Below are 15,698 nucleotides of genomic sequence, written 5' to 3' on the forward strand. Positions count from 1 at the left end.
CTAAATCTAGGTTGTAATTATTGAATGAATATTAAGTGAACTGCAGGTGAAATTCAATTAAAAATTTCTTAACACTTGCCACCTTATTTTTGAGGATGTTGTTTTGCTTGATTGGGCGAATTCCAGAATTTCTTGTCATCTTGCCATGAGCTTTAATTTTAATTGAGGTTGGTTTTATTTTTGTCAAGAAAGAGTTTTCAGTGAGAGCTGGATTTCCTCAAACACTTTTTCGTCGAATTAATTTGCGATTATTGAGGGGGAAGTGATTGCTCTTTAGAGGATGATTTGTTGCCATAAATATGTATGCTAATGAGACCGCCTCTATGGGATTATGATAGCTTTAATACACTGTCAGTTTGTCATTTTGATTTCCTTTAGTTAAGGCCATAAAACCTCTCTTGTGTGTGCGTGTTTGTGTGGTTCAATGTGTTCATCATTCTGTGTCTTAATATAATTGTGGCATCTTCTTTGAAATATCCTCCGGTTTAATATGTTTAGAGAATTTCAAGGTTTAATCATAAACAAGATTTGCATGAAGCAGTTGCTATCGAGCTAATTTGTAAAGAGAATTAAATTAAACTTTATAAAGCATCAACATCCTATATTTATGAACGTGCCAAACCAGACTGAACTCAAACAAAGCACAAGCTATTAAAGATAATGACTATGAGGGAAACTGTAATGGCCTGCTGTTTGTGACTAAGCCTTATTTGTTATTCTGCTCACTCTCATCTTCAGCACCCAAGACCAGTCATTTCGCTTTTCACATGTCTGTTCTCCCAGTGCCCTATGGGCCAGAGCAGTGACCTTTTAGCTATTGTACTGGATCATGGATCACATGGATTGTTTTTCATTTACCTATTTGGCTATGTGTGGTCTTAGCATGACCCAGATTCTGCGACGTGAGGACTTCGTTTGTAACTCATATGGAAAAGTTTACGTCATATAACATCATATCAATTATATAGCAATGACGCATTAAATGGATAAAAGTGACAGTAAAGACATGACTCCTATTTCAAATAAATTCCATTCATCAAAGAATCCTGAAAACAATGTTTCACTGTTTCCACCAAGCGTGCCGCACAAGCCCTGAAAAGTGAAGCCAAAGCACCGCGATCGCCCCCCGGTGACCGGTCCTAGTATAAAAGTCATAAACCCTACCCATGTTATTCAACGGGACGTGAGACTAACTAAACAATTAAATTACACTTCACATATCTTTTTTCCAAAGATAGTTTGTCATCTACTGTATTTTTTATCACGCTGATGTAATTTCAAGTGTTTGTTTTTAAAAATAAGTTTATTTTTAGTTAGTTTTTGATGCGATAAAAACGGTGCTGTGGCATCATTATTGAAAGGTTCTCTGAGCGAAGTAATCATTGAAGCACCAACGGACTTTGGGATCTTCGGAGGACTGAAGAGATTTTATTTACTTTATTTTAACGAGCCTCTTGTCGTACTGCAATCAATGGACATCAAAATTGGAATAGAACGGAGGAACGGAGCAGACATAGGCCACGTAAAAAAAGTGCAGGTACTACTTGGAGATTGCATTTGGCGAGAGTGAGGGCAGGGCGTTGATTTTGCGGCTTTACTTCCTGCTCACTACTGTGATGGTCTGGTCCCGAGATCGCAACTGCGCAGACTCAAGTCCCAAGATGTCAGCGCCATATTGGGACACTGACGGCTTCACTTCTCACCAATGGAAGAGAGCGAAGGGGTGTCGTCCATCTTTTTTTATTGTCTATGGCTTCCACAAAAATATTAAGGAGCACAACTGTTTTCAGCACTGAAGGATCATATGACACTGAAGACTGGAGTCACAGCTGCTGAAAATTCAGCTTTGCATCACAGGAATAAGTTACATTTTAACACTTGTTTTGCCCTCATTTTTCATGAGCTGAACTCAAAGATCTAAGACTTTTTCTATGTACACAAAAGGTCTATTTCTCTCAAATATTGTTCACAAATCTGTCTAAATCTGTTAGTGAGCACTTCTCCTTTGCCGTGATAATCCATCCACCTCACAGATGTGGCATATCAAGATGCTGATTTGACAGCATGATTATTGCACAGCCTTAGGCTGGCCACAATTAAAGACCACTCTGAAGTGCATTTTTTTCACACAGCACAATGCCACAGATGTCACAAGTTTTGAGGGAGCGTGCAATTAGCATGCTGACTGCAGGAATGTCCACCAGAGCTGTTGCCGTGAATTCAATGTTAATTTCTCTACCATAAGCCGTCTCAAAAGGAGTTTCAGAGAATTTGGCAGTACATCCAACCGGCCTCACAACCGCAGACCACATGTAACCACACCAGCCCAGGACCTCCATATACAGCATCTTCACCTCCAAGATCGTCTGAGACCAGCCACCCGGACAGCTGCTGAAACAATCGGTTTGCTGGTGTCTACGTTGTGGATCGAGTTGCCCATGGTGGCGGTGGATTTAAGGTATGGGCAGGCATATGGTATGGACAACGAACACCGGTGCATTTTATTGATGCTAACAGGCCACAATCAGCAAAGGAGATGTGTTGCACTGCGTGAGGAAAATGGTGGTCACACTAGGTACTGACTGGTTTTCAGACCCCCCCCCCCCCATTCAGTAAAACTTTCACAAACATTTAAAAAATCTTTTGAACGGTCGCGTAGTTTTGTCACTGTTACTATTGTTCCAGGATGTGAAAAAAGTAAGGCCATTTGAGTTGTGTTGACATCTAGTTTGCATGCATGATTTTTTGCAGCTGGTGATTGCACTGACGCTGTGACACCAGTAGTCTCAGAACAGCCTGAGTTTGACACTGTCAGTGTGCCCTCGCAGGTGCTAACATGCTGTCAGAGTCTAACCTCTCATGAGATCCTGTTACTAAAGCCAGTCTCTGCTCTGCATCCCCGGTGGACTCGCTGCTGTCTGTTCAAGAGACTTAAGTGTGCCGCTTCTCTGTGATCAGAGGTCTTGCTTGGGTAAATCGAGCCAGGCTCCTCGGTCCTGCTCTGAAGGAGAAAGCAAGGCGTGAAAATAGCATCCCTCTCCGCTTCCTTGTGTTGTTGTCCCTGCAATGCACATTTTGCACAGTCACTTGTCTTTCTGACTACGGCAACATTGGAGATCTGGCTTATCACAGATGCAAATAATAATGAGGCTAACGAGAAAAATATCACTTCAGATACTTTTCACTCTAACCAGTGACATTTTATATATTTGATCTTTTCAGGTGTACATTCGAATCCTGGACAATGAGTGGAATGTGTACCGGCGCTATACTGAGTTCAGGACGCTGCACAGTTACCTGCGGCCACAATTCCCACAAGTCGACACGTTCAATTTCCCACCTAAAAAAGCCATCGGCAACAAGGTATGTACCACATTTTTTCTTTATAATGGCAGGTTCTCTTTTTTTCCCCCCTCATCCTTCTATTTCTTGACTCAACCTAAAACATGTATTTTATAAATGTATTTTATCGTTTGTTTATTAATTTATTGTATATTTAAATAATTAGTTATTTATCATATATTTACTTATTTTTCTTTATCATTTCTTTATCTACCATACATTTATTTTATATTTCTCTATTTAATTATTTACTTACTGCAACAGGGCTGTGCTTCATTCAGAGTTGAATTGATAATTCCTGAATTTTAGTTTAGCTTGAATGGAGAAAAAAAGAGAAAATAGTCTCAGTTTGAATTTAATTTGAAGTAGAATTAAAATAGATTTTCTATAATTGGTAAACTTTGAATTGTAACTTTCCCTGCCATTGATGGAATTTTCTGGCTTTCTGTGTCTTTACTGTTATATGGAAGGGGGCGCTATTACGTATCTTCTGAAAGAGTAGAGACGCTCTGGATCAGAAAACAGGCAAAAAAGGAGCAGAAACAAGCGATAAAAGCATTGCTTATGCACGTTGTAGTCTTTGAAAAAAAAACAAAGTGATTTTCGCAGCTTTTTTGTTCAAAATGTAGCTTTTTTAAAAAAAAACTTACCTACATTCAAGTGTTGATTAAAAAAAAGTGCATGAAACTAGAATAAAATGTTTTTTTAACATAAATAAGCAGAGGCCTGTTCTTTCTTTTGATCTATTGCATGTTCAAATATTCATACAACATAATATTATGGGGGCCATGAAAGTTTTATGAAAACCGTTAAAAATGCTGGCAACTTAAAAAAAAATAATAATAAATGCTGGCGGGGAAAGAGTTAATGATAAAGCCTTGTGTTTAAAAATCATTTCCAATTCCATCCAAATTCACACTTATGAATCCATTTCTGAAATTTAGAATTTTGCGCAACCCCGTACTGCAAAGACTTTTTAATCTGACATGAATGTATTTTCAAAAGAATCACAGTTGTGGGAAACAATGCATCACACACTTGAAAGTTGATTGTTGATTCTGTGCACAGCCGGCAGAAAACATTGGCAACAGCAAAGTTTGTAGGCCGCCACATTTAAACTTTTTAAATGACAGTAATCCAGAAATATGAGAAGAAAATATCTCAGCACAGCACAAAAAGACAAAATAAAGGGAATACTATAGAAAAGGGAGCTAGAGCCAAAAAAAACAAAAAACAAACAAACAACAACAAAAAAAAGCATTCTATTAGCACCACTGCCACCACCTGCTACACTAACCATGGTATCTGACATCACTGCTAGTGGTCGGGGCCTTTTGAGTAGTTTTTTAATAAAAAGAGAGCAAAGTGATGTTTTGAAGACTGCAATGCTGCAATCTACAATTTCCGACTACTTCTTTAGCACTTCCTGGTCTGAGCGTTCCCTGTTCTCTGACTAACAGAACCACACAACTACATTTCGCTGTACTGTTATATAGAGTTTTGGTGGCCATTTTTAGTACCACAGCTTCAGTTCTATCACAAGTAATCTTGCTGCTTTGGGGAGTGTTGGCTTTTTTTTTTTCCTAGCCTTTCATCTACAATGCTGCTGTGCGGCGTGTATAAGGACGAGATCGCTGTGTCATGTGGTCCTGCCCTCTGCTCCAGTGTCCAATCAGCATCATCAGCGGGGCAGCACTCTATGCGTTAATGAGGATGGGCCACTCTGACAGCACTCAGATTCCCCACCTGTCTTTTCATTTTCCTCCTTTTTCCCGTGTTCATCCAGGGGCAGGTAATTGGCTTGTGACACAGCTTCCTCTCGCTGCTTGTGATTTTTGTGAGCGTGCCAAGCAGAGCCACTGGCCCCCGCGTGGCCCTTCAAAGGAAGACTTTTTAGAGCGTGAAAGACAGACCCGATTTACCGGGACCCAGACAGCCACTGCCAGCCTGCGTCCCACCTCAAGGACGGACAATCAAAAGAGTCAATCAACCCCAGGGCTGGCGTGTAGACAGCATGCTTTGTTCCTGTTCTGAGCACATTAGTTTTTCAATACCAGCAGTCAGTTGTTGGTCTGGACTTCAAATACGAGTTATTTTAACCCCACGCCACATTTTGCCATTTTGCTCTTAGCATATCACCAAGGAGTGGAAAACAGCTGAGCAAATGTCAATTAGGAAACATGTCTGCGTCTGTCCTCGAGTAACTCGCTCTGCTCTGTGATAAGAAGTTCCTGACCTCTCAGGGAAGCGCGTGAACCAGATTCGAGTTTTGTTTTGCTGGTGTGCTGAAGCTGCATACATTCACAGGGCAGAAAAAGCCTCTCTGTTCTCTTTTTTTTTCCAAGATGAGAGCTCCTAACTGCCTTCCGCTGAAGTTTTCGCTGAAACTTTCACATGCAAATTCAACTGGAGTGTGGAAACCCTCAGGGTTCAGTTAGAACAAGAAAGCAGGGAGAAAAGGGTGCAACGAGAGCAGGCTTTTAAAGTTGAAATGGCGGCAACTGTGGAGGGTTTTGATGGCGACAGGGCTTTTGTTGATAATCAATGGCCCGTTGAGATTAGCTGTCATGTAATTGTTAATTCCGTTATTGTTTTGCATGAGCTCGGTGGCAGTTTGTTAAAAAGGGGCTCCTTTCTCTTTCTTCTCTATACGCGCCATTGCACACGTATGCGCGTATGATATCTGATCTTCCACAGTGTTGAGTTTTCAGCCGAGACTTTGATTGTACTAAAACAGGGACTGTAGAATAATTCTTTCTGAATCCACTTGTGTGGGTAAATCAAAGGTTAGCAAGGTGCCTCAGATTTATTAAGTGGCTTCTTCATATGATGCTATAGGTGGATGGATATTCAGACAATTTCAAAGTAGGCTTATTTTTATTGTAATATTCTTTGTGTGTTTGTGCTAAGGTTTGGTAGTTATTTTATTATTTTATTTTACATTTTATTTTTATTTTATTATTTTATGTAATGAAATAAAATATTCACAAACATTAACAACAATGGTATATATGAAAATAAAAATATATATATACTGTACACACATACATATACATGAATATATATACATGAATATATATATATATATATATATATATACAGGTCCTTCTCCAAAAATTAGCATATTGTGATAAGTTCATTATTTTCCATAATGTAATGATAAATTAAACTTTCATATATTTTAGATTCATTGCACACCAACTGAAATATTTCAGGTCTTTTATTGTTTTAATACTGATGATTTTGGCATACAGCTCATGAAAACCCAAAATTCCTATCTAAAAAAATTAGCATATTTCATCCGACCAATAAAAGAAGTGTTTTTAATACAAAAAAAAGTCAACCTTCAAATAATTATGTTCAGTTATGCACTCAATACCTGGTCGGGAATCCTTTTGCAGAAATGACTGCTTCAATGCGGCGTGGCATGGAGGCAATCAGCCTGTGGCACTGCTGAGGTGTTATGGAGGCCCAGGATGCTTCGATAGTGGCCTTAAGCTCATCCAGAGTGTTGGGTCTCGCGTCTCTCAACTTTCTCTTCACAATATCCCACAGATTCTCTATGGGGTTCAGGTCAGGAGAGTTGGCAGGCCAATTGAGCACAGTAATACCATGGTCAGTAAACCATTTACCAGTGGTTTTGGCACTGTGAGCAGGTGCCAGGTCGTGCTGAAAAATGAAATCTTCATCTCCATAAAGCTTTTCAGCAGATGGAAGCATGAAGTGCTCCAAAATCTCCTGATAGCTAGCTGCATTGGCCCTGCCCTTGATAAAACACAGTGGACCAACACCAGCAGCTGATATGGCACCCCAGACCATCACTGACTGTGGGTACTGGACTTCAGGCATTTTGGCATTTCCTTCTCCCCAGTCTTCCTCCAGACTCTGGCACCTTGATTTCCGATTTCCGAAAAAAGTACTTTGGACCACTGAGCAACAGTCCAGTGCTGCTTCTCTGTAGCCCAGGTCAGGCGCTTCTGCCGCTGTTTCTGGTTCAAAAGTGGCTTGACCTGGGGAATACGGCACCTGTAGCCCATTTCCTGCACACGCCTGTGCACGGTGGCTCTGGCTGTTTCTACTCCAGACTCAGTCCACTGCTTCCGCAGGTCCCCCAAGGTCTGGAATCGGTCCTTCTCCACAATCTTCCTCAGGGTCCGGTCACCTCTTCTCGTTGTGCAGCGTTTTTTGCCACACTTTTTCCTTTCCACAGACTTCCCACTGAGGTGCCTTGATACAGCACTCTGGGAACAGCCTATTTGTTCAGAAATTTCTTTCTGTGTCTTACCCTCTTGCTTGAGGGTGTCAATGATGGCCTTCTGGACAGCAGTCAGGTCGGCAGTCTTACCCTTGATTGCGGTTTTGAGTAATGAAACAGGCTGGGAGTTTTTAAAAGCCTCAGGAATCTTTTGCAGGTGTTTAGAGTTAATTAGTTGATTCAGATGATTAGGTTAATAGCTCGTTTAGAGACCCTTTTCATGTTATGCTAATTTTTTGAGACAGGAATTTTGGGTTTTCATGAGCTGTATGCCAAAATCATCAGTATTAAAACAATAAAAGACCTGAAATATTTCAGTTGGTGTGCAATGAATCTAAAATATATGAAAGTTTAATTTTTATCATTACATTATGGAAAATAATGAACTTTATCACAATATGCTAATTTTTTGAGAAGGACCTGTTTATATATATATATATATATATATATATATATATATATATATATATATATATATATATATATATATATATATTCATGTATGTGTGTACAGTATATATATTTTTATTTATTTAAAGAAGTTAATATTTTTATCCAGCAAGGATACATCAAATTGATTATGGTAGAGAGTAAAAACTTTTACATTGTTATAAAAAAATCTAATAAATGGTGTTCTTTTGACCTTTCCTGAAAAAATATTAAAAAATATTAAGAACTACAACTGTTTTCACCATTGATAACATTTAACATCACATTACATTATATTTCTTAAATACTACATCGGCATATTATAATTGTATTGAGTAATGACTGCTGAAAATTCAGCTTTGCCACCACAGGTGTAAATTACATTTTAAAATATATTAAAATATGAAACTTTTTTTAAATTGTAATAATATTTCACAATATTACTGTTTTTACTGTATTTTTGATCAAATAAATGCAGCATTGGTGAGCAAAAGAGACTTCGGTCAAAACAGACCACAACATTTTATTAAATTCAATTAATTTAATATTAAGAGCACTATACAGTGTTGGGTGTAATTAATTACTAAGTTTTATTTTTTAATTTATTACTATGTAATTAATTACTGTAATTTAATATATTTTTCCCTTGAAAAGTTTTTTTTATTTAATTTAATTACAGTTACTTCTTTAATAATTGCATTTAATACTGTATAGACTTTAGAACAAGTCTATATACAATTACAATAGGTGCCTCCGCACCTTCTGTGCTTGGCCCCTAATATAAATAGTGGATTTAACATCAAAATTCAACGTCTAATGTTAAAATTTATGTTTTTATTGTAACTTTCTCCCTTTAAAAGCTCTGGTCAGTTCGAGTAATTTATGCATTTGTGTATTGTTTATTTGAAAGAATTAAAAGTGCATTTTCATGTATTTCCTTGTATTGTTCAACTTGTTGAAGTTGATATGGGATTTAGAAAGTAATTAGTAATAAGTAATCCAATACATTTTAGAGAGAGTAATTAGTACAGTAATCAAATTACACGGTTGAAGCTAGTAATTAATTTATTAGTAACTTCCCCAACATTGATTGAATACATCATATTACCGTTTTCTCTCTTTCTCATTAAACCAAGTTGCTTAATGTCTCTTGATGGTCCATCCTGTAATCATGCTTGAACTGAAATTTAACTTTGCACTGTGCAACATAGTTGTGTTCTCCTCAGGCCTAAATCTCTGCCACTAGTTACACTAACAAGAGTAATGATGAGAAAATGCAAATAATGCCTCACTTGGGGAAACCCTTACACCCCTTTGAAATGAAGGACTTGTCTTATCTGCAACTGTGAGTTTCTCATTGCTTGTCTCATCATTCATCTTGAGACAGCAGCTTGTGTAATTACCCATCCAGACCTTTCATGTGTCTCACTGAAACCAATGCAACACCAAGCAGGCACTTGCGTCTCCTCTGATAATTATTTTTAAGAACTGTTATTTTGTTTTCAACCTTTAAGTGAATCAAGCAGATTTGAGGCTTTGGTGATTTCACAAAAATTCCAACCAGTGCTGTGTTATGAAGGCCACTTTTTTGGCCTTTTCAACATCCACCAGGATTTGATTGCTTAGAGAAGCAATAGCACAAATATATATACAAATGCAAAAGATTCCTTGTGTCTTCCATACATTGTTAGTTTGTGTATAATATCCTCCTGTCTCTGAGACTATCTTTATTTCATTCCTTCTGTGATTGTCATGAAGCTGTCTGTGTTTTGGGATGGATTGTGGATTTGGTGTGTTGTTGTGTCCATGACTCCATCTGCTTGGGCCATGTCAGGCCCCTTGCTGCTCAGCCAAACTGACAGCTCCTACACAGCTGATTTGTCAGAGGCTCGCCGGGCAAACACGCTAAATGCTCCCCAGCCTACCCGTCAAATGTGCCCTGACTACCAAGCAGAGGCACGCTGAGCCCAGCCAACCACAGGAAGAATGATGACATCAAAGAGAGGCGACTGTCAGCACTCCAGTCAAACTGTCACCTCATAAGCTCCTCAGCTGTGTTTAGATTATTTTTTATAGCTGAGGTTTGTATCAGGATCACATTTACAGACTTCATTTTGAGGCTGCGTTTTTTTTGTTCACGCTTCAGAACCTTAAAGGAGAGTAAATCTTAAGGGAGTTTTTTATGACATAATTGAGAGATCATGGAAAGTAGCCAGTGTTATCTTGTTAAACTTTTGGGATGAGTGGTCTTATTCCCAGTGAGACAGGTAAGAGTGTCTTAGATAGTTTAGATCAACCTCTCAGAGCTCAAGTATAGACCAGTGGTTCAAGGCTAGGATAATAGAGATTTGGCTCAGTTGCCAACATAGGTGGAGGGTGAACCAACTCCAGAGTCAGGCTAAGGAGATTCGCTTCCTCTTTAAAAACACATTTAAATAGAATGTGATGAAGTAGTTCCAAGCTACGTGTCACCTAGCGACAACCTACACATCCCAGCCTAAACGCTCGCGCAAAATTATTTGTTATTAAACCGGCTATGTTAACAAACCACTAGAATTTATGGCAGCCAAATCGAATAATAACCATTGCCTTACCTAATGCAGCAAAGCAAAAGCGCTCCAATTTCTTGTTGAGCTTGTCTGGCCTCCCCGCTGGTCTATTGCCCTGGGCATGTTAATCAGTCCCTGTCTCAATTCATCGCAATCTCACAAAGTTCTGCTATAATCAATGAAGCTGACTGCACAATGGATCTCTTATTTAGCCTAGAAAAAGTCTACACTTTATTTGTTGTAAGTTAACTTGTAACGAGAGGATTTGCGGGAGTGCAGAACTCAGCACTGGACAAAAACTCAGCCGTTGTGAGCGGTGAATGGATTCGAACTTAAGCACATCTGATTGGCCATTGGGTTCAAGAACTCAACAGATATGTCTGTGATTGGCTATGTTGCTCAACGCTTCAAAACCATATTGTAAAATGAAACCTTTGGCCCTCTCGAGTGCAAACCTCAAGTCTGTTTTGCCAATTTATCGTTATTCCAGAGAAAACGGATCCTAGACCAGCAGTCTAGGGAAGGCTAAGTCTTGCCCAGCCTTACACACACTCTGCCTATGGTTGCCTATCTTAAACATTTGTTTTTTAACATATTTTAACATAGTCTTTTGTTCAACTGATGTGAATATGTCATCAAGGTAAATGTTTTTTATGTTCAAGGTAGTAGTTTTTACTGTTATTTTTGTGTGGATTTTTGAAGAAAAGAATATTTGATTTAGAAATGTAACAAGTGATAAATATTATTAATAGTTTAGAAATCATTCATATATTAATTAAATGTGATAATGTAAAATTATTAATATTGTTCTAATTTTCCAAATCAATTTTCCAAATATTCCTTTCTTTCTAAAATCTAACTAATAATAATAATAATTGTTGTTTTTTCTTAATCAAATATTTTTTTCTTTCTAAAATGTATTATAGAAAATAATAATAATAATTTTACCATAATAGATTAAATCATTTTTTGTAATACAATCTTCTTTCTGTGCCTCTCACTACAGAGTTTAATTTGTCTAGTTTTATCTATCCTTGCATTTGTGTTTGGTACTAAATTGCTCTTTTCCAAACATTTGAGTGTTTGTGTATGTGTACAGGCGCACACGCTTGTGCAGTAGGTATATTTAATCCACTCAGAGGTAGAGAGGTTGATGGAGGGATTTGGTGAGTCTTTCTGAGGCCTTGCGGTCTGGGGATTGGCTGTTTAGAGGGAGTCAGTACAGAGATAATTTTGCACATCTTCCCCAGGCACCGCGCTCACTGTCCCTGCTCTCAGCTGATAGCCTCACAGCAAAATAGGACAATGCCAGTGTGTAATACCTGCTCACTGTTCCCACATATGTACAGATAAGTGTATTGATGTGTACTTTTGCCTGGGTGTTTCGTAAAGGCATATGTTGATGTTTTGTATCATAATAATATACTTCCTTGTCACACGTTTGACCCAGCTCTAATCTGTGTATTAAGAACACAGTGCTAGAGACTCTTTTTTAATTGAATCATGTATTTATTCTGCCTTTGTGAGTCATTGCCATTTAACATCTATGCCAAGAAGGGGCGGATGTGATTTCTACTGCAGTAGTAGTTAGGTTGATGCTTTAATTTAAAGTTACTGTGATTACAGTACACTTGTCACAGGGACAATGTTAAGTAAGTATATAAGCGCTTTGCTCTTGGGAACAATAATGTAAGCTGTTGATCACCGCTTAGAGGATTCAAACCTATAATCTTTAACTTCTCTTGCTAGATCTATTACCACTAAACCATACCACCCCAACTTACAAGCAAAGAGATTGCCTTTTATACAGAGGCAGAAGTGGTCTTAAAAATATTCATATACAGATAAAAGTACAAGAAAAGCATGGTATAATTTGTTTGTGCTAATGTTACTGGCATTATTTTCTAGTAACGAATATGAATAAGTGAGCTGAACTGACTGAATTATTAAAAAAAGTGACCACATGTGACATGTACAATTATATACCCATATGAATAGAAAATTAGTCATTCCTATCATGCGCCATGTAAGTGTACTGTATTTATTTACAATATCAGCCATCTTCATTTTTTGAAGAAGTTAATACTTTTATTCTTTATTAAGGATCCATTAAATTGATCAAAAGTGACAATTAAGACATTTATAATGTTACAAAAAATTATATTTCAAATAAATCCTGTTCTTTTGAAAGTTCTATTCATCAAAGAATTACGGTTAGCATAAAATTATTAAGCAGCACAACGGTTTTGGACATTGATAACTATTTCTTGAGCACCAAATCAGCATATCAAATTGATTTCTGAAGGATCATGTGAAACTGAAGACTGGATTAATGGCTGCTGAAAATTCAGCTTTCTCATCACAGGAATAAATTAAATTTTAAAAATTGATGGATTGCATTCACATACAAAATGTTAAAATGTAAAAAAAAAAATAAATAAATAAAAATAATCACGATATCACTGTTTTACTTAATTTTTAATCAAATAAGCACAGCCTTGGCATCTTAACAGTGTTCTATTTAATAAGGTTACAGGCCTAAGTTTTTAAATTTATGCCTCATCCTTTTGTCTGCTATTGTTGTGGATATGAATGCAAATGAGGGGTTTGATTAAATTACCCAAAATGTAGAGTAATAAATGGCTAGAGAGAGACTGAAGAGAATAATAATGTGAAAAGAGCACACGTCTTAGTTTATTCAAAATACACTGATTTCCATGTAGAAGATTTTCATGCAGTAATATAAAATAGCTCTACACTCTATTGAACATGCAAACCTATTTTCAGAGTAAAGGTTTAATGAGAATATGGACTTTAATCTGAAAATGTGTATGTAAATGAATGAATTAACATGTATAATGAATAATCACTGATTAGAATAACGTGTTATATAAGGGCAAAACTGGGAACTCTAGCTGTACTCTTTTCTTAGAGGACCTTGCTAACCTCATATTATGAACGAATAACCTTTATCTAGATTATCTGTGCACTCATATTTTGCTTATATTGTTCATCACATCTCTTGTCTCCAGGGGGAACAAACACAGACCTCTGACCGTCTCTATGACCCACATTTACCATTAAAATGAGAAAATGTTCATGTTTTTTTTACGCTTTGGTGCATACAGTGTGATCTTCACTGCAGCTGGGATGCACAGATGTACTTAGAGATGATACTGTACTATATAGCCACAGGCCAGAATGAGAGCAGAGATTCAGTGGTACATTGAGGGAATGCTTAGATGTTGCACAGCCCATGTCCAAATATACATTCTTCCCTGTTAAAGCAGTTTTTCAAATGATTTGGATGGCCAAAAATTATGTAATCGAGATACAGTAGTTAAACATCCACTATAGTAAGTTCTTCCTTGTGTATAATATTTTTAAAATAATTAATGTATTGCCTCATATAAGAGGACCTATTATGCTTTTTTTATATTTTCAACTTTCTTTAGTGTGTCATGCTGTTGGAGCAAGAAAAAAGTCTGCACAGTTACAACAACAACTACAAGAAAACAAACACCAAAGGGAACTCCCTTAACAATATTCCTCATTTAAATTATTCCCGCCCAAGGCATACGCAAAATAAAAGGGACGAGGCCTGGTTAAGTTGTGTTAGTAGTGACTGACTGTTTTTTCCATCCTGGATCAAGTGCGGTTATGGTAAGGGGCGTGACATTTCCTAAACATGCTCAAAGCGGATGACCAATCAAAACACACTGATCCAGACAACCAATCAGTGCACATTGCACTTTTTGGAAGGAGGGGCTTCATAGAGACCGGAACTAAACAGAGCGTTACTGACAGATTGGGAAGAGAGGTGCTGCAATAATGTAAAATGTGTGTTTTTGAACATTGAACATTTTAATATAACTATTTTAATAATATTGTTTTACATATGTATATTGCAAAAAAATAAATAATAATAATTACAGCTTATACATTTGGAACAACATGAGGGTCAGTAAATAATGAACATTTGTTGGATTGAATTTGTTTTGTGTGTGTGAACTGTTCCTTTAATCATTTGAATAGTTTGTTTCTAGCACAAGACTTGACTGGAGGTTGAGACTTTCTCTTCTGACCCACCTTCTGCTGTGTGCTGAATTATTTACTGACTCTCTGCAGGTCCTCGTACATTTACTGACCCATTTGTTCTCATCATTGGCCTTTCCCAACACCTGGTTTGAGACATTTGTATCCATATTTTCCTGAGTGCAAGAGATTGGAAGGTTCTTTATAGTCCGTAACACATGGTCATTATGGTACCGGCTACCTGCGTCATATATTATTGATTTCCCCATCATTTGGCTTAAACAAAAGGTTGAGGGAGGCGCAGAATATAGAAGACAGTCTGTTGTCTCTTCGGGCTTCTTGGGCACAGCTTTAATTGAACTCCACATAATCTTTGCATTAAAGATGACAGCCCCAGGAGGATCTGCCCTGTTCTCATTAATGCAGAGTTTGCCAATTCTACTTTCACTATTCAAAGTGAATAAATCATGACTCCTGCATTTTGTATGCATATGCAACATGCCTGATGCTTGCAATGTTTTTTTTTTCTTGTGACAAAAAGCACAAGAAATGTGCAGAGAGAACACAGCAAATTACATGATCTCTCATGACTTGCTTGCTTCTTATTAGGGTTATTATACGTAACTAAAAGCATAAAAATATTTTCGCTACTTGAAAAAAAATAAACATCAACTAAAATATGATATCATAGGAAAAAAATTACTTTATTTACAAAATGTATCCTGAATGCACTATAAGTCATTTGGATTAAACAGTCTGGAAAATTCATAAATGTAAATAACCTCTCACATCATACCTGGTTAATTACTTCAGATATGCTTTAAATGTTTCATTATCTTGATGAAAATCAAATTTGTCAAACAGTTGCGGTCGGCAGCTACTGCTTTACTACAGAATCGAAAGGATTTAAGCTAGAGTAAATATGTACCATCAGTTGTTATTTGTAGGATGAATGAGGCTCTTTCCCCGTACAACCACTTTTACAGCAACAGCAGTTTTACAGCAGTGGGAGGGTCAGCGTGATAAATCACCTCTTTCAGTCAAAACTGTTTAATTCTCAGGGACAGTATGATGGGTTTTGCTGTACC

The 15,698-nt window shown here is 37.4% G+C and overlaps 1 protein-coding gene across 3 annotated transcripts in view; it reads left to right on the plus strand.

Annotated features, from left to right (window-relative positions):
• Positions 1-15,698, plus strand: part of snx29 (sorting nexin 29) — a 139,800-nt gene that overhangs the window by 95,685 nt on the left and 28,417 nt on the right. For all 3 annotated transcript variants that reach the window (XM_077201130.1, XM_077201128.1, XM_077201129.1), the window contains exon 19: positions 3,223-3,363. In XM_077201130.1, the coding sequence (XP_077057245.1) occupies positions 3,223-3,363 (141 nt within the window). The remainder of the gene's footprint in view (positions 1-3,222; positions 3,364-15,698) is intronic.

This window comes from Siphateles boraxobius, unplaced genomic scaffold, assembly GCF_051911475.1.
Source record: "Siphateles boraxobius isolate OS27281-9 unplaced genomic scaffold, OSU_SipBor_1 46, whole genome shotgun sequence".
Classification (NCBI taxonomy): Eukaryota; Metazoa; Chordata; class Actinopteri; order Cypriniformes; family Leuciscidae; genus Siphateles; species Siphateles boraxobius.